Source organism: Branchiostoma floridae, chromosome 14 (genome assembly GCF_000003815.2).
Source record: "Branchiostoma floridae strain S238N-H82 chromosome 14, Bfl_VNyyK, whole genome shotgun sequence".
Classification (NCBI taxonomy): Eukaryota; Metazoa; Chordata; class Leptocardii; order Amphioxiformes; family Branchiostomatidae; genus Branchiostoma; species Branchiostoma floridae.
The window spans coordinates 3,236,096-3,259,665 of NC_049992.1; the positions used below are offsets into that span (position 1 = coordinate 3,236,096).

At 42.3% G+C, this 23,570-nt stretch overlaps 2 protein-coding genes across 2 annotated transcripts; one reads left to right on the plus strand and one right to left on the minus strand.

The window, feature by feature from the left end:
• Positions 1-618: 618 nt before the first annotated feature.
• On the plus strand, positions 619-11,007 carry LOC118430900 (ATP-dependent DNA/RNA helicase DHX36-like). The gene is made up of 12 exons (XM_035841931.1): positions 619-624; positions 916-1,014; positions 1,588-1,640; positions 2,103-2,265; positions 2,607-2,693; positions 4,869-4,952; positions 8,581-8,680; positions 9,046-9,136; positions 9,539-9,659; positions 10,006-10,080; positions 10,302-10,379; positions 10,837-11,007. The coding sequence occupies exons 1-12, from the start codon at positions 619-621 to the stop codon at positions 11,005-11,007; spliced, it is 1,128 nt and encodes a 375-aa protein (XP_035697824.1).
• A 1,601-nt stretch (positions 11,008-12,608) lies between these two features.
• LOC118430727 (bifunctional purine biosynthesis protein ATIC-like) lies at positions 12,609-23,514 on the minus strand. The gene is made up of 17 exons (XM_035841730.1): positions 23,335-23,514; positions 22,211-22,337; positions 21,609-21,685; positions 20,774-20,840; positions 20,383-20,471; positions 19,843-19,994; positions 18,555-18,711; positions 17,726-17,851; positions 17,129-17,236; positions 16,730-16,815; positions 16,446-16,535; positions 15,882-16,010; positions 15,458-15,550; positions 15,206-15,279; positions 13,648-13,816; positions 12,920-13,015; positions 12,609-12,747 (listed from the first exon to the last, which is right to left on the minus strand). Exons 1-17 carry the CDS (start codon positions 23,351-23,353, stop codon positions 12,628-12,630), a joined length of 1,779 nt encoding a protein of 592 aa, XP_035697623.1. The 5' UTR covers positions 23,354-23,514; the 3' UTR covers positions 12,609-12,627.
• Positions 23,515-23,570: the final 56 nt, after the last annotated feature.

A 23,570-nucleotide genomic window follows, 5' to 3' on the forward strand; every position in this document is an offset into this window, starting at 1 on the left:
TACTCAGAAACCTTTGATAAAGTGGTCATGGCTTGCACAGTAGACTCTGACAAACCAGCTAAAATGTCTACGGAAATAAAAATGTACAGTTTTGCCCCCCTCCCCATTATGGCCTCGTGTTCTACCTAGACAAAGGAATTTACTGAATCAAGATGAAACAAAGTCTAACTGTTTGTAGCCCTATGATAGGCTAACTGTTTCCGAACATATCTATTTACTTTATGTGCCATATTACAGTCAAGGAAACAAAGCTGGACAGAAAAAAATTTATATACTCACGTCTCACAAAAAGCGCCCAGTCATGATATCGGCCAGTAGAAGACGTGTCTGCACCCGTGTCTGTGCCTGCGGACTATGGTATCCATTTGGCAAGCCCACTGCACTTTGCAGGGGTGTCACGGATTGCTATACAGTCTTCCAAATGTACAAGTGCACCACGTAACTTAGTAACTTGGCCCCTAATCCATCTTGATAAAGTGTAAAACTAGTCAAATTTATCCTCAAGTAAATGTAAAATTTAATATCTTTTGTGTCATGAATTTCGCACAAAATAAGAATGCATTCAAGTACGTTTACCCCGTATAGTGAAGCCAGCATTTGAGCTCTGCTGTGTCACCTATGAAAGTGAGCTTGCCTGGAGCTTTGTTTAGTGAATGAATATAGCTGGGTATGGTTTCACTGGTCAAGTTACCTGGGCTTTGTTCTTCCTGAACACCTGAAGACAAAACACAACATTTGACATGGACAGCATTTACAATCAATAACACTTTTCTGTTGTTTTGTCTTCTTGCAAAAGAGGGCATCCAATTTCCTTTTCTTAAGTGTAGGACGTCATTAGGATTTGCCTTGGCACCCCCATAGCTAATGATTGTGATGGATTTTTTTTTCATGGCTACTCTTTTTTTTCTGTTCCAGTTGCTGAAGTTGGGCGCGATCCTACCATTTGTAGAGAAGGCCATGAGTTCTCCCTCTCTCAGAGCTGTACAGCTGGCCATCACTAACCTCAAGGACCTGGTAAGTCTTAAAACTGTAAAGCAGGGTTGTAGCCATCACACGTCTTTCCGTCCTTTGACGGAATTTGACGGAATTTTGCAGCTGGGGACGGAAAAAAAATTTGCCCATTCCGTCCTCAGTGGGCAAAATTAAAGTCTAGATTTCAAAATTTTCCTTGGGAGCATGCCCCCGGACCCCCCTAGGAACGCTGTGCCAAAGCCATTCAAATTCAACGGGACGGAAAATTATTTCTGGCTGGCTTCAACCCTGCTGTAAAGTCATTCACTGCAGTTCCCTTGCCAGTCAAGCATGAATGAGTTTGAATGTTAACGTGTCTTGTGACTGCAAGACACCGAAACAAGACAAACATATATGTTTTGTAGCTTAATTGCCACCAAAAAGCTCAAATCTGTTTTTAGAACTTTGCAAGGAACTTTGATGTCTGGTTGGTTACAATAGACCTGTAGCCCCAGCCACCGTGCATGGTTCTTGATGCGGAGGACCACCAAAAGTGATCAGGTGCAGACCTGATTCTTATTTTATAGTCTAGTCTATGAACATGTTTGACTGTAATTTTTTTTCTGCCTTACCCAGAATGCCCTGGACAGACAAGAGAACCTGACACCCCTTGGATATCACCTGGCAAGGTATTTTAATGAACCAATGACCTTGAACATTGACCTTGCTGTATATTATTGCATTGTGGACACATTTGTAAGGTGCAAGCCTTGTGGCTGTCAAAATTAATACTAGATAAAATTCAAATGTTTATATGTAATATACGTAATGACTTTGTTGTGCAATTTCAGTACATGCTTTGTCAAATACAATCAAGGTTTCCCATTCCGTCTGTGTTGCCACACTTGTATACAAAATGCAGCATTGCCATATATTGTAGATCTTTGGTGATGCTATTTTATTGTCTGTGGGACTAGAAGTGTTGCAAAGTAGTAGTCTGCTATGTCTGATTGCCTTGTTGTTGACACAAGTATTTTTTAGATGGAGTAAGTCCCTGAAATTGGTTACTGTCTGTTGTATGGTTTAGTACAGGGTAAAATTAATACATTTGTCATCAAACACTGTAAATGCCAGATTAACCCCTGTTAAAGTGCTGGCATACTTCTTTATCATCCCCTTGTTATCTACTGCAGACTGCCTGTAGAGCCCCACATCGGGAAGATGATCCTGTTTGGAGCCATCTTCTCCTGTCTGGACCCGGTGCTCACTGTGGCAGCCAGCCTGGGCTTTAAGGACCCCTTCGTCATTCCTCTGGTAAAGTCTTGATAAGAGTCTTACAGTATTAAAAGTACTCTTGATGATATTTCATCTTTCGATTGATATCTTTAAAGTTTAGATTTTGTGGTAAGTCTCTGATGCTGTGACACTACCTTGTATGCATTATTCCATGAGGTCACATGATTGATGTATAGAGGAAAGACTGCTCTTTCCATCTGTTGAAAATTTTCCATAGGATCCAGTACGTACCAAAATGGCAATCAAGAGGTCCAATGTAATGGTTCTACCAGAAACTGAAACTTTTAAGTATGACAATTCAGAGATATGATCAATGATTACAAGCTTGCCTGATGTTGTTCATCTTTAATACCCTGTAGGGTAAGGAGGAGGAGGCTGACAGGAGGAGGAGGGAGTTTGCAGCTGGGAGTAAGAGCGACCATCTCATGCTCATCAACGCCTTCAAGGTCACTCATCTTTCCTTAGTTCAGTCTTCCCCTGGGGTGAAGTACAATATTAATGTACAATAACATGTAGCACAGTAGCACCAAGCTAGTTTTATTGGTTTTTGGTAACTGGAGAAACGTTCTCATAAAAAAATCTGTATGGATGCTTTATTTGAATGATTATATTGTGTACATCAGATCCTGAAGAACAAGAAATATCTGACAGAAAAAGATCAAAATTAGAGAGGTGACTTTCCTAGAGAAATGGGAGGGAAAGAAAGCAAGAAGATTTGACGGAAGGTAAAGTGGGAGGGGGGCAACCTTCATATGTTTACATGTATCTAATTCACTTGTAGTCATTTCTAGCAGTTCGTTGCCAGTGTTCCATGTGTGTTGCTGTTACAACCCAATACATCAAATGAGATTATAGAAGAAATACTAGAAAGGCCGACATTTGCTTCATAGCAAATACAGCATATTTCAGCCATACCCGTTCCCATGCAAAATTGAACTGTTCCAAATCACCCCTGTGCGGAAATCGAACATTCTAACAGTAACTTCTCAAAATGAACGACAAGAATGAATCTTACAAAATTCCCCCGTTCAAGAATGGACTCCAGTGCACCCTATGTGAATTTTCACAATAGACCAGTCCAGAAATACTCCCACTGAAACCTTGGCCTTTTGAATAAGAAACCAAATCCAAAATTGAATTTAGCAAAAAAGGTCCCAGTGCATGAAAAGGTATAATAGACCAGTCTAAAAACACTTCCACTAAAAATTGAATTTTGAATCATCACCCATTCAAAACTGAATTTGAAAAAATCCCCCTTCCGTGTGCAAAAAATGGACTCTTACATGTAAAGTAGAGCAGTCCAAAAATAAATCCGCTAAAATAGGACTTTGACATAATCACTGAAGTCCAAAAAAATGGATTTTTAAAAAAGCCCCCCTCAATGCAAGAATGGACTCTTCCAGCACACACATGTAAAATTGCAAATTAGACCAGTCCAAAAATAACCCTACTGAAAGACTTTGACAAACTAGAAGTCACCAAAGTCCAAAATATGAATTTCAAAAAAATCCCCCCTCCGTGTGAGAATAGACTCTTCCAGCACACTTTCTGTAAAATTGCGAAATAGACCTGTCCAATAATACACCCACTGAAAGACTTCACCAGTCCAATGATGAATTTAAAAAAAATGAACCCCTCCGTGTAAGAATGGACTCTTCCAGATGACACCTGGCTCGCTGATTGGCTGCCACCTCCCCCTTTTTAGGATATAGATTCAGGCTAAGTGATTGGTTACCTATCTAATTAGATTAAATAGACATAGATGCCAGTAGGTGCAATCTGCAGCTGGGGGTCAACGACCTTAAGGTCATTGACCCCTCTGGCTATTGGAAAATGACCCAAAAAATCACCAAATATATCATTTTGAAGTAGTTTATGACAAAAATTGTACATGTGTCATTTGAATAAATATCTACTGCACCCTTTTACCAAAACTTAGGTCATTTGGTTTTAAAACCAGAGCACCAGAGCCAAAAGTGTACGTTTTTGGTCATAAAATGGCCAAATAATCGCAAAATTAAGCATTTTGTTGTACAGTCTGCCTCAAGTGTTATTGAATCCATGTGCGCATATGTCTAGGGCACTCCTATACTAAATTTCAGGTCATCCGGTTCTAAAACCAAGGTACAGGAGCCAAAAGTGTCCTTTTTTGGTAAAAAAATGACCAAAAAATCGCAAAAATAAGCATTTCCTTATACTGTACACCAAAACTGATATTGAATCTATATGGGGGACTTATCAATGCCTATCTACACCAAATTTCAGCTCATTCGGTTATAATACCAGGGTACAGGGGGCCCAAATATACAGTTTTGGTCTTAAGATGACCAAAAAACCTTAATAAAATCATTTAAGAGACAGATATGGAAAAAATGAAAAAAACGCCCGAGGGTATTGGCCCACTCTACCCTTGTGCCAAATTTCAAGTCATTCGGTTGAGGAACAACGGAGGTACCGTGTTCTGAAGATTTGACAGGAGAAAGAAAGAAAGAAACATTACGAATACAATATATTTCACCATACCTATGGTATGGCTGAAATATAATTACTGTGTGAGTGAATCAGTGTAATGCACTTTGACTACACTTAATGAAGATCTCTGTGTTGGTTGTTTTCCTCAGAGTTGGGAGAGAGCGAAGTCCCAAGGTCGTGAGTCGGAGAGACGTTTCTGCTGGGACAACTTCCTGTCAGCCAACACGCTCAAGGTGTGACGGGGGAAACATTTACCTTTATTGTAGCCTCCCCTTTTTGTTGTTGGCATCCGTCTGTCTTGGAAGACAATGGTAGGCAGACAGAATGGGTTAGGTGACCCGTCTGCCTGGCCTGCACGTGACTTTTTGTTAGGTGAAGGAGGGGTGTGCACTTCCTTCTCCATCCTCTTGTCTACTGGCGCATAAAGTCCTACAGGGGCAACTGTATGCAACAGGGCTCTAGTCAGCTTGAATTTTTTTTCTGTCAACCTATTCCCATTGTCGCAAAAATTAAGTTAGAAAGACGGAATGGAGACCTTGACGGTGCACACACCAATTCTTCCGCGACAGGGGTCCGAGATAGTGCGCGACAAAAATGTGACGAAAGGGTCTCGAGGGTCCGTGTTTGAGTTCAAATTTCTCATAATCTGCTGCGAAGTGGCATTTAATACTGGCATGGCTAAAAAGCGTAAGAAGTGATGTGCTTTTGGTGCAAATTGGTTTTGGGCCCGAGGGTCACTTCCTTGTATTTCTACGCGTTGGAAGTGAGTCGCCGTTGACCCAGATTTCCCGTCCATATGCGGTCTGTGAGCCGTGTTGGTATGCCTCGCGCGTCGGGTTATTGTAAAAATCTCAGTGTTACGATTTTCTTTATTTTTTGCCTGATTAATCTTAGGTGTATTCTCTTTCCGACAATATCAGTCATTTTCATGACTAAACTTTAGGCGATGGGTTTATTTCCACGTCAAAATTACCCTTTTTGTGCATACTTTATTGCGTGAAAAAAACTTTTCTCCCCCCAAAATTATGAAAAGTGGACAGAGTGAAGAAACTGAAACCCGGCTGTTCTTAAAGCTGGAGTGATATCCGTCATTCCCATATACGGCTTTTCTGCTTTAGATCTATTTTCTTGAAGAGACGGCCTCTCGACTTGGGGGTGCGCAGCCTCGATTTGAGACCCCAAATAAACTGGGGTGTGCACCGTTAATATGGCCCCTCCTACAAAAACTAAAAGCAAAGAAAGTCAACAAATTGCATTTTCCCCAGTAAAGTGCGTACCCTTGACCCAATGATATAGAAAAAAATCGGAATTCGCAACTTTTGAAATGATTATATAATGTTGATAAAATGCATGATTTGCCCCCCTCCCCACGCCCCCCCCCCCCTGACCATAGTCATATAGCCTTCAAAGTGTGTATGCTTAGACATCAATGGCGTTATGTTTACCAAAACATCTTTTTAGTACTACTACATCTCTGGGCCACTTGGAAATAGCTTTTATCTGATTAATGGCGACTCCTGCATTGAAGGGAATGCTTTTTTTTAATGAAAAAGTCTTCAAATAACGTCACTTTCGTTCATTCCAGCAAAATCGAGTTTTAGGTTCGGGCTCGCGAGGGTATTCAATGTTCAGACAAATAAGTCGCTCTAATTTGGAGGTATATCCCAAGGCTTGTGTAATCCATCGTGACCGACACGTAACTGTACAGTCTTCTCTCAGCAAATGCCCATTTAATCCCCCCTAGTTGCCAGAAGTGCGGCATGGGACTCCGTCCTAGCCACAAATTCAACATTTGGCTGCGTTTTTCTGCAAAATGAAATGCATTTCGGCAGCGGAAACGCTTGGACAGGAATGCTAGGTTTCTTACCTACCAGCTATGACCAAAAAACGAAATCATATATGCTTTCCGTTGAAGAGAGGAACTTAAAACGGTATCGTTGTCACTTTAAAACATCTTCTTGCGGCGGGCTTTGTGACGTCATTATCTCAACTACGTTCCATGTGGTTTATATCGCTCATTCCAACCTAGAATGGATAGGAAATCTACTTCATCGTAAGAACTGGCCTATGCCTACATTTTCCTTGGCAATATGTGTTTGTTTAACCTGAATTAACGAGCTAAAACCTCTTCAAGAGTATACAACCATTGTGACGTCAGAAGCATTATGTACAGTGAATGGTACCAATGCCTGGTGTGGCAAAATTAGCCTTCGGAGACGGTAACTTTCAAACACCTGCTATTCGAGAAGGAAATGTCACAGACAATTCAAACTTGGCATGATGATAGAAGATGACTTTCTAAAGCCATACTCTATATTAATTATAATTTGTGTTAATTAACGGTGCACACACCAATTCTTCCGCGACAGGGGTCCGAGATAGTGCGCGACAAAAATGTGACGAAAGGGTCTCGAGGGTCCGTGTTTGAGTTCAAATTTCTCATAATCTGCTGCGAAGTGGCATTTAATACTGGCATGGCTAAAAAGCGTAAGAAGTGATGTGCTTTTGGTGCAAATTGGTTTTGGGCCCGAGGGTCACTTCCTTGTATTTCTACGCGTTGGAAGTGAGTCACCGTTGACCCAGATTTCCCGTCCATATGCGGTCTGTGAGCCGTGTTGGTATGCCTCGCGCGTCGGGTTATTGTAAAAATCTCAGTGTTACGATTTTCTTTATTTTTTGCCTGATTAATCTTAGGTGTATTCTCTTTCCGACAATATCAGTCATTTTCATGACTAAACTATAGGCGATGGGTTTATTTCCACGTCAAAATTACCCTTTTTGTGCATACTTTATTGCGTGAAAAAAACTTTTCTCCCCCCAAAATTATGAAAAGTGGACAGAGTGAAGAAACTGAAACCCGGCTGTTCTTAAAGCTGGAGTGATATCCGTCATTCCCATATACGGCTTTTCTGCTTTAGATCTATTTTCTTGAAGAGACGGCCTCTCGACTTGGGGGTGCGCAGCCTCGATTTGAGACCCCAAATAAACTGGGGTGTGCACCGTTAAAAAGCGGGTTTTATTGAGATGATCGTATGCAAAAGGGCGCAGACACACTAAGTCAACAATAATAACAATAGCAACACAAACAGTGTGTGGCTTTTACGGCCTTGGACGGCATCCCCAAGCTGCCTGTAGCTTCCACCAAGAATTTTTGTCCGTCATGCATATATATGGTTGACGGATTGGTTTAAAAAAATTCCGTCACAGGCAGCAAATTTCTGCCAATTGACGGAAAAACGGACACCGGCTAGAGCCCTTAGTGTGCACTACCTTCTCCACCCTCTCGTCTACTGGCACACAAAGTCCTACAGGGGCAACTGTATGCAACGTGTAAGACAGCCCCAGCAGATACAGCCTCCTTTAGGTCTTAGTAATCATAAGAGGTTATAAGTAGTAGAATTAGGCCAGGAGAGTGAGAAAGTGGTAAGAGTAACATCTTGTATGTCATACCTGTGACGCAAAAACGTTCGATACGGGTGTTCCGGACCGGGCCGTACGTTTCCGTATCGCTCAGGTTCGAAAGGCGTATCACACAGGCTCCATTCGAATAAATCGAACTGTTTCGAGCGGGCCGAATACGGCACGATTGACAATTCGAATACCTGATTCGGACGTTGGAACATTGCTGTTGCAACACTAAGTTTGAGGGCACCAAATTTGTTCAACTTCTGGCGCATTCGCATCAAAACATGGGTTTTCTCAGGTGGGTATGACATAAATAAAATACAACACGGTGTATTCCGCATCACCCTCGGTCTCAGCCCTCCCGCGAGTCGGGCTGATACCTTGGGCGATACGGAATACACCGTGTTGTATTCTATATGTATTGTTGTTGACATAAAATGCCCTGTGTTTCCCCAGATGTTGTCCAACATGAAGCAGCAGTTTGCTGAGCTGCTGCAGGACATCGGGTTTGTGCAGACCAGGAATCCCAGCAACCCTCAGTGCAATAAAAACTCTGGTGAGAGACCCTCTACCCTGTTCAAACTACCCTTGGTGTTTTTAAATTTTAGCCTAGCACAGTAGATGTACTGTATATCTTAATGTGTTTGCGGTCATTCTCTCTCACTCACTCATGATCACTGCGGTCATTCTATTTGTGTGGTGACCTTTCATATGCATTTCCAATGCACATTTTGTTTTGTATACAGTCATGTAACTTACTGTATAAATTTTTTGAACTGAAAAAAAAAAACCTTTCTGCTTTTACCACATTAAGTTCCTGCCAAAATAACTGAATTTCACTGTACATAGATCGGTGAACTTTTAGGTAGAACAAAAGCTAACTAAAGATCTCAATGACATTGTTTACAATGTATGTTCCAGGTAACATAAGGCTGGTTAAAGCAGTGATCTGTGCAGGGCTGTATCCAAATGTGGCAAAAGTCAGGGGACCAAAACAGCACTTCAGGAAAAGGTGGGGCCTTCTTCCTTGTTTTTGTTTCATCCTTTTCATACTATGATGTACATTAAGAGACTTCAGGTTCTCTACTACAGTAACTGTAAATGCATTTAAGTTCACGGGGATTTACTTTCATGGTAGTGGCAAAACGGAGTGTTCACGGTGGTTTTAAGTTTGCGGTAGCACCATACATGTAGACTGCAGTCTTATACATTTGTACTATAATGGAAAAATGTTTGCGGTGGTTTTAAATTTGCAGTGAAGTGGTCACCGCAAAAACCGCGACCATAAAATCACTGTGAACCTTACTGCATTTACAGTATTCCCCATACAACATACTAGTCGATTGCTAAAGATAGATGATAAGAATGAAGATAAGACAGTATTGAGGAAACGTTTGCTGTTTGTTGTTTTCAGACCGCCCAAACTGGTGACCAAACATGAGAAGGTTCAGCTCCACCCAAAGTCTGTCAACGCTGATGAGAAGTACTTCGAGGACGGCTGGCTGATCTATCACATGAAGATGAAAACTACTCAGGTGAGAAACCTTCTTAAACACCTGTAGGGAAAGTAAATTGTGCTGAGGAACACATATTAAGTGAAAGTAAGATTGTCGGCTGATTTTACCACCTGTCCCTTGTATGAAGGAGCAAGTTGAGCAACATTCATGATCAGGTGAAGAACCCTCTTTTTTACTGAAGAGCATCATAGGGTTAATTTACATTGTCTAGATCTCCTTGTCATGACAGCTTTGTGAATCTTCTTCCTTACTTTGCCAAATGTTGCACATGTCAATAAGAAACATTCAAGACCAACAATTAACTAAGAAGTCAAGATACAGTGGACTGAATGACAACACCAACATGTGCCCTACCCTTCTGCAGGTGTTCCTGTATGACTGCACAATGATTTCTCCCTACCCTCTACTGTTCTTTGGAGGGGACATCACCATTCAGAAGGTAACAGTCATCATTGTACATTATTAACAACAGGCTAATAAGGTTCAGTGTTTGAATGACAAGCTAGTTTAAGGCTGAGAGCTGAGATATGACTATAGATGTAAATGATTGGCCTATTTGTACAGCAATGTTTAAGGTTTTGATCATTTTTTTATTTTAACGAAAGTAAGAACATTCAAATCTCCCCTCCTGTGAACTTTTCAATACTTGATACCTTTCAGGACGGGAACCAAGAAACGGTTGCCGTTGACAACTGGATTGTCTTCCGAGCTGCTACCAAGACTGCCAAACTGGTCAAGGTAATTTACATGTGTTTTAACCTTGATCATGCTAGTTATATGTGTCTGTGTGTGAAGCAATTTCAAGTTGCTGGTGTGCAGTGTTGCATTAAGTTGGCTTTAGGTTAACTGAGTGATACAATGTAGGATGATTAAGAAATTAAAAGTGTTCATGTACATGTTGGTAGCTATAAAATAAGGGATAAATTTTGCAGTGATGGTTTAGATTTCAAGTTTTTTAGTTGACCGCAAGCTTTTTACAACTTGTATGCTTAGAGTTGGGGTTGAGGTCAGCATTGTTCTGTTAAGCAAGGTTTAGAAAGGATTCATCATATTGCAAGGAGGAAGCAATTTTTCAGTAAGTCTCTTTGTGCTGACTGTGGCATAACTGGCTGCTTTTCTGCAGCATGTAAGTAATTTTCCTGTCATTTGACTTTTCATAAATTACTCAAGATGTCTTAATATATAAATTCCTCAGGGTCTAAGACACGAGCTGGACACAGTTCTGCAGCAGAAGATCACCCGACCTGGAGCCATCAACTGGGACGAGAAAAGCAAGGAGGGTCAGCTGATGCGGGGGATCATCCAGCTGATTACTACTGAGGACTCCAGTCAGGACTATGATGATGACTATTACAGTGATGATTAAACCTGCAAAATATACACTTGTACATGCCAGTACAAACCATTTGTGTTCTTACTGATAAATGAACTGGGATGAGAGAAGTAAAGAGGGTCAGCTGATGAGGGGCATCATCCAGCTGATTACTACTGAGGACTCCAGTCATGATCAGGACTATGATGATGACTATTACAGCGACGATTAAACCTACACGTACCAGTTAGTGAATGTGTGTCATGTACAATGTAGCTTTTCTTCCTTTCCTTCACTTATGAGAACTAAATGTACATGTAGTGATGATCGCAACTCAAGTCTGAAGGTGCAACATACAAATGTACAAAAAATGTATACGCATGTTCAACTGGAGTGAGCACTGTGATATACACCTGATCACTACTGAGAATGTTCACTACTTGTATGACTCCACTCAGGACTATGATGGTGATGCTAAGGATATTCTATACAAAGGTATGTTTAAGTCTCATCACTACAGAGAACTTGGTAGGATTATGACAATGATGATATTTAAAACCTATAGAATGCAAAAAAGGATGTTTACTTAAATTCTTTTAAACAAATGATGAATGAAGTAGTCAATGCAGGATTATGAGGAAGGTGATCACTTTGGGTTTAAAGTTAAACCAAGGATAAAACTTGTGGCAAAGTTTAATGTAGCAATGAAAGGGTACATGCATCATGCCAATTTCAGTATTTGGTGTGTACATTGTTGTATAATAATATGTCTATGGAAGCCTATCTCAACAATCACTACCACTGAGTCTACAGGATTTCACTCACTCACAGATTTTCAAAAAAGGATGTCAAGGGACACTGATAAGCAACGTTTTTATTTTGAATAACATCGACAATTCTTGCCGTGGAATCTCAAGCTGAAGCACATAACGTCGCAGCTGTTAACGTTGTTCCAACACTGCTTAGTACACATGTACGTCTCTTAACATAATTGCATTGTGCATTAAACACTGTTTTAACTTTGCATTGTGCATGGAACATTGATTTAACTTTGCATTGTGCTGTTCAAGTACTTAACGTCTAAGTTGTTATTGAAGCCAGGACAATTTGCCACATTGATCTTTGGAATTCACAATAAAATGTGTTAGACTCTACAGTTAATGTTAGTATACGAAGTAGGCTGCAGTTTGAAACTGTTAGCACTACCTTTCCTTGTATCATACTCAGAAATCTTGTGCAACAAATATCTAAGTATCAGTATAATGCATCGGTAAGTACAATTGATATTCAGCTCCTTCTGGCCCCTCAGACCTTGTTCCAAAGACTTATCCAAGACAAAGAAAGCACAAGCTACACTCTACTAAGTAACTTTAACTATAATATCCTCAGAAAGTCTACATAGAGTTTTTATTCAGTTCCTATAGCTTCTGCCCCTCAGATAAAGTGGTACAGACCAAGTCTAAGCCAGATACATAATACAACACATCTTTAACGTAAAGTTTGAAGCAATTTTCCATACATAATATGCCAAGAAATCATGAGTAAAGCTCTAACATCTACAGTATGATAATACGTCTGTAAGTAAAGTTGAACTTCAGCTCCGGTGACTGCAGCTCCTCTGAGTTAGTGGTGGAAGAGGCGCAGGTTGGCATGGTGATGTAGTGTAGGCCCTGGTTAATGGTGGAAGAGGCGCAGGTTGGTATGAACCATGGTGATGTAGTGTTCATCACAAGCCTCGATCACAATCTGGTCCTGAACAGACCCCACAGGACTGGCGATGTACTCAACTCCGCTCTGTAATGGCAAGTTCAGTTTGTTAGTTGCTGTGTCCCATTTTGCTGTTATTCTGATCACTTACATATCTTTGTATTACCATTCACTCACTGACAGGTGTAAATGAGTACCTAGTTTCAGTACCAATCCAAAAGAGTAGGGCTCCTTCCTGGAAGGAAGGAATCCCCCATACCTGGTGTCCTCGGTCGATGTTGTCCCTGAAGGGGAAGAAGGCGTCGGAGCTGAGAGCCACACCCTTCAGCTGGGAGATCCACTGGCCACGCTCACTCTGGAAAGTTTAGAAACACAAGATTAAAACTACATGATTAATAAGAAATATTTTGATGCACTTGAGAGTCTGTACACTACACCCCTACACAGGGAAACCCACTAGCTTTGACTTTGACTCACTCTGAGAGAACTGTTAGACAAATCCTTATCATAATAATTATTGTTATTGGGCGGACCGACTGTTCTCTCTTGACAGCCAGGAGCTGAATTGCGAGGAGCTTACAATAGGCGGGGTAAATTTCAAGGGTCTGGAGCAAGCTGCCATTCAGCGCCACTCAGGTGACCTCAATACAACAGCAATTGTCCCATGCATGTGCAGCCAAAGGACTAGGTTTATAATGTCATAACACAGTAAACATAGGTGACTTTAATCAGAGCAGGTAAGTACAAGCTAAAAAGGTTTGAGTCACTGGCACTCACTGCACACCTTACTCCTGAAGATCTTGTAGTTGGTTATTGACATGTGTGAGGTGTGGTTTTCCACAAAAATGAACATGCAGCATCCACTCTATAGGACTCTAAGCCTACCTATATTGTGCATAGACACTACATATACATGTCGTCAGCACTCAACACCGCATTGGAAAAACCAATGTGCCAATGGTAGCAAACCTCATGGCATTGTCATACCTCCGTCAGCTGTTCTGGTGGTTTCTCCAGCATGCTCTCCCATGCAGACGTCTCCATGTCCTGTCCGACCGTCCCGTTCACGTACACGTCGATCACGTTCGACATCTCCGCTCGCTTCACGCCCTTCTTGAACGTCATGTTCAGGACCTTGGGGTGCTGACGGAGCCACCTAGAGGCAGAAAGAGGAACTGCAGATGAACTTAACCTCTCACACAAGCACATGAACTGATGAGACAGCAGTCTCTTGGTGACTTGTGTGATACAATTCAATTCAACAGTAAAATTTCTTACTTATTTACAGTTTGACAAATCTAAAGAATCATGTTTATCTCCATGTATGGAGCTACTACACTAAAAAAGCAGTTACTCAAGCAACTGGATGTGATTTGAAAGGGTATGACTGATGGTTTCCAAAATCATATCCAGTTGCTTGAGTAACTGCTTTTTTGGCATACCTTATTATCTGGATGTCTAACCTTCATCAACATACATGTATGGAGCTACTATTTACTATATGTCTGCCGGTGTTTTAAAATCTTGTTACTGTTGCTTGGTAGTAGAAGAGAAGAACTTTACTACATGATAACTGTAACAGGTTCAATGTATGGCAATGTACATGACAACTGAACTACATGTACATGTAGGGCTGGGTACCGGTACAGAAAATTCAGGTCCAGGTCCGGTTCAGGTCCAGAGGATTAGGTCCAGGTCCGGACCTGAACCTGGACCTGATTACAGTAGAACAGTAATACTATGTCATGCATATGAAATTTTGGAGAGATAGATTCAAACACAGCTCTCTATGAGTGTTTAACTGTAGATGGGAATGATAACTATCTATACTCAAACAGCTAATATGCAGGAAGGAAACGGATATGTTTTAAATACTGGTTCTTTTGCCTGAATCAAAATGATCTCGTTTGTTTTGCTGCGCAGCGATCGCCAGGTGTTGTTGTCGTTGTATGGTGGATTTCGGCTATTCAAGCTCAAGGAAATAAGCTGACTATGGGCAAATATATAGGTAACTTGATTTGCGGTTTACTTGGTTGTCATTTTTGTTCCCAAGTTAGGCAAGTGTAAATTTACACCAGTGCAAGTATATACATGTGTCGCTATCACTAGCCACTTATTAAAGTTGTAGGCTAGCCACTGTTGACACTTACTCAAAACATAGTACCTTAACTGACATCTCCGTCTATTGATACACCCTTTAACCGTTTTAACTTTGAGATATTATTTACAGCTGCATGTAGCAGCTCTGTTTGGTCGTAATATATTATTAGTCTTAAGTCTTGGACCGAAGATCGCCAGTAGCGATAGTCTGTTACTGACGTGAATTTTCGAATCGGTCCAACATCCGGTCCACGGATTTTTTTCAGGTCCGGTTTTTCGGACCGGTCCAAGAAGAAAAACCGGTTTTGTACCGGTACACTGTACCGATACCCAGCCCTATGTACATGTATTGCTAATTGCAAAGAACTAAATTTTGTAATATCAATATAGACAATCTACTTAATGTTATGCATGCTACTAATACAATAATAATTTTAGTTGTTACCAGTTGTTGGCCTTGTCCCCAGCCAAACGCATGCAGTGAATCCTGGACTGCTGGCCGGCACCGATCCCGATAACCTTTAAAAAACAACACATCAGGAGACATCTTGAACAAGCTACAACTTATAACATCTTCCGCTACATAAGAATCATTCTACCAGTTATTTTCATTGATTGTATTTACTGCACCCTAACACAACACAAAATGCAAAAGAGCCTGAAGAAAATTCATTAAAAAAACAGATAAAATTCCTACCTGGCCGTCCCGTGCGTAGCAGACAGAGTTGGACTGGGCGTACTTCAGTGCCACGGAAGCCACAATCAGGTCACGGACAGCACTGTCCGGCAGCTGATGGGGAGGAGAAACAAAGGTTAACATTCAGCATGCTAACTCAGGCCGCTATGGTAGAAATTTAGGACTTCCTCATTGGCATTTATTTGTTTGCTTGATATTGTTTGAACTTCCAAGAGAGCCTCAAATCGGCCTACAGGCCACTTTTCATTCAGGTCGGGAGGAAACATGATTTTAAATTTGTCAAATAGTAAATTGGAGGGCATAAACATATGGCCTCCATCGGTCAATATTGACCATGGTAAAATCCTAACCGGAGGGCATAACAGTTATGTAACGCCATATCATATACAAGTTGTCTGCAAAATTATGTACATATGTGACTCACATCCTTCCTCTTGGTGACGACGTTGGAGAACAGCTCCTTGTTGATGACAGCATCGTTCCTCTTCTGCTGCATCTGCAGGCCATACAGGGTCCTCGTCTCCAGCTCTGGGGGGTCATAGGTCGGGTCCATCTGTAACACATGACAGCTGTCAATCACACATGTCAATCACTTTGAACTCCAGCTCAGGGGGTCCGTAGGTAGAGACCATTTGGAAGATTTGTGTCATCTGGTCAAATTCAACTGGAATACAACATTTTTCATGCAGTTTCTCTTAAAACAAAGTTCTACCCATACACACATACCTCCAGCACAACATAACTGCCTAACCCCCATACAGATCCACCTGCACCACATGACTGTATGTCATGTAACCCCCATACACACCCACCTGCAGCACACAGTAGGGCTTACAGAACCCCCATACACACCCACCTGCAGCACACAGTAGGGCTTACAGAACCCCCATACACACCCACCTGCAGCACACAGTAGGGCTTACAGAACCCCCATACACACCCACCTGCAGCACACAGTAGGGCTTACAGAACCCCCATACACACCCACCTGCAGCACACAATAGTTCCCTCCTTTCTTCTTCCTGAGGATCTGCAGAGCTTCCTCCTGGTAACCGGGGGCGATGACTCCATCTGACACCTGCAGGTAAATAATATGAGAATACCATATTGTCTGAAAAGCTACATGTATCTTGAAACCAAATCAAGTGCTGTATTCATACATATCTGTATTGGTACAGTACATCCAAAGTCTTTTGTTTTAACACAGAAACTGAGGGACTGCAGAATTGTTATATGGATCTAAATAAAACAAATAACTGAACCATACAGTACCTCACGAGAAATGATCTTGGCTGTTGGCACATCGCACTCGTCTGATAAAGCGATGAAGTCCCCAAAGGATGACATGCGGTCAGCGCCTGAAATGGACAATAAAGATAAACATGAATATTGTGCTGGCAATTGAAAGTTAGAAGTTCACACAACTCTTAGCCTTAAGAGAACATTCGTCAAACATAAACTTATTACAGTCAACCAAACCACCTGGAATAGTCAACCTTCTCCAGTCATAAGATACATTAAAACAGTCTCATCCAAATTTAAATAGACACTCTTGTCTGAAGCAACCATGTCAAGACACCATACATTTCTCCTCAATCCCTCCAGTGATTGTTGAAACTTGGAAAGAATGTACACATTCAAAGCAAAAGTTGTAAGGAGAATTTCCTGTACCTCTGGCGCGAGCGTACGCGCTTGCAAGTGGAGTCAGCTGGGCCTGCATATCGTCCACCATACACAGTTTGGCCTGCGTTTCACTCAGCTCCACACCTACAGCCGCTCCTGGGGGCACACAAAAATACAGTGGGGGTCAGTCTGAGTTCTACAATAGGCTGGGTATCCATTGTATTGGGATGCTCCATCACTCACTATTCTATCTGTCACAATTTTTTACTGTGTAAGGTTTAGACACGCCTGCACTTTGGATGTGGAGATTTGATATCAGACCTCCAGCTGCTTCTGTCCTGTGGGTTTACATTCTGAAGGTTGAGATGGTGAATGTCTCCTTAATCTTCTCCTTCCAAACCCAGTAATCAATAGAGGACTGGCAGCCTAACAGCTAAACGGTTACTGAAGTGCGCTAAGTATTTAACTGCTTAGTGGCTACATATAAAGAGAGCTGAGCATGTCTCACTCTGTCATTTTGTCAATCACAGTCATTTCTTTAAAGTTTTTTACATTAACGTTTATTAAAGTCTATTCAGGATTATTAGACTGACGACTGAGGAGTTCGAAGTGTGTCACACACGAGGAAAACAGAATAAAACTTACCAGCAGGGCTGACATGTTTGAAGGAGGCCGCAGCTGGCAGGTCCAGGGCCTGGCGCAGTTCCTTGACGAGCTGCCAGGCGTTCAGGGCGTCACACAGGTTGATGAAACCTGGAGATCCGTTCATCACTGCAGGGTGGAAAGGGGGATTTAGTAAAGATGTTGTTGTGGGAAAATCATTACATCAAATACAAAGGGTAGGGGGCGGGGGGGGGGGGGGTACCAGTACATCGTACAGTTACAGAACTGATTTTTCTTCTTGGACCAGTCTGGACTTGATCCTTTGGACCTAAACCATACCTTTACCTGAATTTTCTGTACCGATACACACCCCTATCTTGACCTCTTGCTTGCTTCCACATTTCAAATGTTTTGAGATGTACCAGTTACAAGAAGCTGTTCTTGTGTTGCATAAAGCTGCACAAGTTTTCAGTGTGGGTTCATGCCATGTTCACATAAACTTTAAAGCTTTATCTATTAGATTTAAGTTATTCCAAAGTTTATACGTTTAACTGGCAGCTGTTCTAGTGTTGTGTACAGCTGAGCAGGTTTCTGGTGAGGGTTCATGCCATACCGCAGGGGCACCTGGGATGTGCCCTGACAGTACCCCTGTCGGAAGTAGCTAGTTTTTTATACTTTAAGTCATTTCTAATGTTTATACCTTTGACAGGCAGTTGCTCCTCAGTTGTGTACAGCTGTGCAGGTTTCTGGTGAGGGTTCATGTCATAGCTAGACATATCTGGTTTCTGGATATTTTCTATTTACACCCTGCTCCAGAGTTGTGTTTTGTTGGAGATTTATGTTAAAAACACAATGTATCAGTTATAAGTACCTTTGACAGGCAGTTGCTCCTCAGTTGTGTACAGCTGTGCAGGTTTCTGGTGCGGGTTCATGCCATAGCGCAGGGGCAGCTGGGATGTGCCCTGGCAGTACTCCTGGCGGAAGTAGTCCGAGATCGCTGCGTCGTACGTCGCCGTGTGGTTAAACGCCTGGAAAGGGACAGATATAAGTTATCATGAGAGCAAATATACAGGTACATGTAACAAAGCTTACATGTAATATTGGAAACTTTGTATTAGTTAATTTATGGAACATACTCCCTCTCTCTCTGCTTTGTAATGGTTATGGCATACTCGTTTGTCTCAACAAAACTAGGGCATGGTAGTATGCACAAAAATATACTGGAGTTTGGGAAGCTAAAACAGACTGATTCATTGGATTATGGATTAAAAAACAGTCCGCTAAGAAGAAAATTTGTACCCTGATAGACAAAAATGTATATACTTACATAGTTTGTGGAATTGAATAGTGAGATGCAAATTTTCAGCCTGGCTTTTAAGTTGATCAAATTTCATCTGAGAAGTACGAAAATAAGTTGGCACGGACTCACGTAGCAAAGCAAACTTTAAAATGAACGCAGCAGACCTTAACAGCGAGAGTTTTCCTGGTGGCCGGCATGGTGTCGGAGACCTCGCTTTGGGTCATCTCAGCCAGGATGGTCGGGTAGTCCGAAGGGTTGCACACAACAGTCACGCGAACAAACAAACAAACAATAACAACAAACCTTAACAGCGAGAGTTTTCCTGGTGGCAGGCATGGTGTCGGAGACCTCGCTTTGGGTCATCTCAGCCAGGATGGTTGAGTAGTCTGCAGGGTCACACACCACCGTCACACAAACAAACAAACAAACAAACAAACAACAACATACCTTAACAGCGAGAGTTTTCCTGGTGGCAGGCATGGTGTCGGAGACCTCACTCTGAGTCATCTCAGCCAGGATGGTCGGGTAGTCCGAAGGGTTGCACACAACAGTCACACAAACAAACAAACAAACAACAACAAACCTTGACAGCGAGAGTTTTCCTGGTGGCCGGCATGGTGTCGGAGACCTCGCTTTGGGTCATCTCGGAGAGGACGGTCGGGTAGTCCGCAGGGTCACACACCACCGTCACACAAACAAACAAACAAACAACAACAAACCTTGACAGCGAAAGTTTTCCTGGTGGCAGGCATGGTGTCAGACACCTCGCTCTGGGTGATCTCAGCCAGGATGGTCGGGTATTCCTCAGGGTCGCACACCACCATCACGCAAACAAACAAACAAACAAACAAAAACATACCTTAACAGCAAGAGTTTTCCTGGTGGCCGGCATGGTGTCGGACACCTCGCTCTGGGTCATCTCGGCCAGGACGGTCGGGTAGTCTGCAGGGTCGCACACCACCGTCACACGCTCGTGGTTCTTAGCAGCCGCACGCAGCAAAGTAACGCCACCTAGCAGCCAGAGTGGGAATGACAGGATTAGGACATGCCAATGTGTGACAGAACACTTGGGTAGTCGAACAGTCGTACACATTTATTGTCAAAGTAGAACTTTTGTCGGAGATAAAAATATTGCTTAAGTACTTGATCTAACACTAAGGTTACAAAAATTTACCAATGATTACAAGAAGAATATCAAGTGACAAAAAATGGCATAAAAAGCCTGTTGTAGCATCTTTGCACCACGCCCATGCAGTAAAGATAGCCTGGGTGCATTCATTGTTAGTTTACCTAAGCTCCCATACTCCCCCTTAAATTTGACTAGGAAGGCACCAAGGGTACAGAAAAGACTCTTAGAAACACAAAAATGCCACTCGAACACTAAAAACTTCAAACCCACCGATGTCAATGTTCTCCACAGCCTCCGCCACTGTCACCCCCTCCTTAGTTACGGTGTTCACAAACGGGTACAGGTTACAGGCCACCACCCTAGGGGGAGAGGGAAGACATTTCATTCTATACATTGAGATGTCTATCATCTTGAAAACCCAACTTCATTAACTTATACCAAGGTTATAACATCAACCTGCTATAGTGCGAGTATCAAGGTGCAGTAAATACTAAATGCTATTCCTTAAAAATGATACTTAAATCATTCTTCCTCTACAAAAAATCTTCTGGCTCATTAACAGTAGCCACTGTCTGAATATGTACACTTACAGAACCGTTTCCTTCTAGACTTAATGTACATGTAAGTGAGTTCACTACATGTAGGAGAACTATGATTGTACCTGATGCGCTGGATGCCCTGCTTGTCCAGGTCAGCTTGGTCACTCTCAGAGGCACGGGCCAAAATCCCTGCAGAAATTACAACATTGACCTTGTCAACTCATCATCAGCGACTATGACAAAATGTATAGTTTATGTTGGCATCCATCTGTCTGGTAGGCAGACAGTTATAGTTAATAACAAATGTAAAATATACCAACTGTTCCCTCCCCCCCTAGAGCGGAATGGACCGTTCCTTACCTCCATGTACATGTGTACAGCAGGGTGTAGAGTCTTGACCCTACCTCCCCTGTACCCTCTGTATGACACATGGACTGTTCCATACCCCCCTATATGACACATGGACTGTTCTGCAACCCCCTGTATGACACATGGACTGTTCCATACCCCCCCTGTATGACACATGGACTGTTCCTTACCCCCATGTACAGCAGGGTGCAGAGTCTTCACTCTCCCTTCCCTGCACCCCCCTGTATAACACATAGACTGTTCCATACCCCCATGTACAGCAGGGTGCAGAGTCTTGACCCTCCTTCCCCTGTACACCCCTCTCCTCATATGACACATGGACTGTTCCATACCCCCCATATAACACATGGACTGTTCCTTACCCCCATGCACAGCTGGGTGTAGAGTCTTGACTCTCCCTCCTCTGTACCCCCCCCTGTATGACACATGGACTGTTCCATACCCCCCTGTATAACACATGGACTATTCCTTACCCCCATGCACAGCTGGGTGTAGAGTCTTGACTCTCCCTCCCCTGTACTCCCCCCCCCCTGTATGACACATGGACTGTTCCTTACCCCCCTATATGACACATGGACTGTTCCTTACCCCCATGTACAGCAGGGTGCAGAGTTTTGACCCTCCCTCCCAACATCTCCGGAGCTCCTGTGATGTCTGCTACATCCCTAGGGGAAATATCATAAAACCATTAACAAGTATCAAGACAATTAATCCAGGCCTTCTTAAGTTATTGTTATAGACATACACAACGACAGACACACACTAAAAAGCGGCCTGCAGGCCGATTTGAGCTTTCCTGAATAAACAAACTTTCAAACAAACAAACATCTCAAAACATAACTAACGTTCTTGGCAAAGGTAATTACAACAGGCATTAATGATACCACAGACTGATTCAAGCCTGTTATTTGGATCTCTTTTCTTCAACCAGCCTTAAGAATCTACATAACACTCAAGGAATGTCTTGAGTCCACATAGGCTATCTATATCACACAAATACAAGGAAATAATAAAAAGACAGACTAACTTGACAGGCACATTTAACACACACTGACACAGACACACAAACAAGACTTACTTGACAGGTACACCAGAGTCCCCAATGGCTTTAGCAGTCCCCCAGGCACAGACAGACAGACAGACACACAAACAGACACAGGCAGATGCACAGACAGACAGACAGTACTTACTTGACAGGCACACCAGAGTCCCTGATAGCTTTAGCCGTCCCCCCTGACGCTGCCAGCTGCAGACCCAACTCATGGAGGCCGCGGGCAAAATCCACCAGCCCGGACTTGTTAGACACACTCAAAAGCGCTGTGGGAGAAAATATATCCATAGCGTCACAAATGTTATGTTAAATAACCTAAACCCTATCCTAATTTATGGATGCCATGAGCAAAATCCATCAGGTGCCAACTCTGAGTCTGAGCCATACGTACGGAGTCGCACGGGCAAACTGTGAGAATTTGCTCTTATGCAATTTACGCCAACATAGATTAAGTAGACTAGTGATTAATGTCAAAGTCAAATTTCTCATTAAGACACTGATAAAAACAGCATAAGCTGAGACAAGTCCGAGAGTGCGGACATGCTACTGTAGTGCGTTCCAGTCTGTTGACAATGGTGCCCGATGGGTGGCGCATGACCAAATTCTCACAGGGCCTATGAAGTGAGTTTACCCGTGAGTCGTGACACGATAGGGCTTAAGCTTAGAGGAAGGGTCTGGTATCTAGGCTAATCCCCACACCACCATGAGATAATATTATCTAAAAAATCTATCAATAGTATCATGCGTAATTTGAATCAGAAAGCAGGTTTTCAACCTCCTTAAGCACACCTTAGTTCAGTAATGTTATGTTAATTGGACTTGGTACGTTCTTCCTTAAATTATAGCTGCTAAGGCTATTCAAATTGATGATTAATTAATCAAGCAAGCAAACAAATTGAAACTTAATTGCAAAACAATTGCCATTAACGATTAAGTATGATTACTTTCTTGATTGATTGAATAGCTTGCAGCTATAACATAAGCAAGAGCGTATTTCTCCTAATTCTCTAGATGATACTATTTCCTCAATTTCTCCAATATACTAGTATCACTCACTCACACACCATGCGCCACCATACCCCCCCCCCCCCCCATCCTTTTCAATTCCCCACGAATAAACTTTACAGCAAAGTTCCCCTCCCTCCAAAAAGCCTTCCCAAAAGATTCCCAATTTCCTACGCTACGTGCCACGTCAATGCTGGACGACCAAATCCTCGATTTAACGTTCTAGACGCGAAAATTAGCGAGAACCTTTCCACTCACCGATTTCTTTTCCCGCCATGATGTCCAAGTTGAAGAAGTAACACGCACCCAACACGTGCACACCGGTCTGTCTGAGGGAGGCTCTTGTAAAGGTTTACGGAACTCCGTATTAGTTCATTCTACCCTACCTTTTACGTGTAACAGTATACGTATATATCCCTTTTAGAGCCAAATACGAAGCAGATTTTGCAAGGCTCTAAAATTTGTTTCTAGTGTTATCTTTCCTTTCATTTATC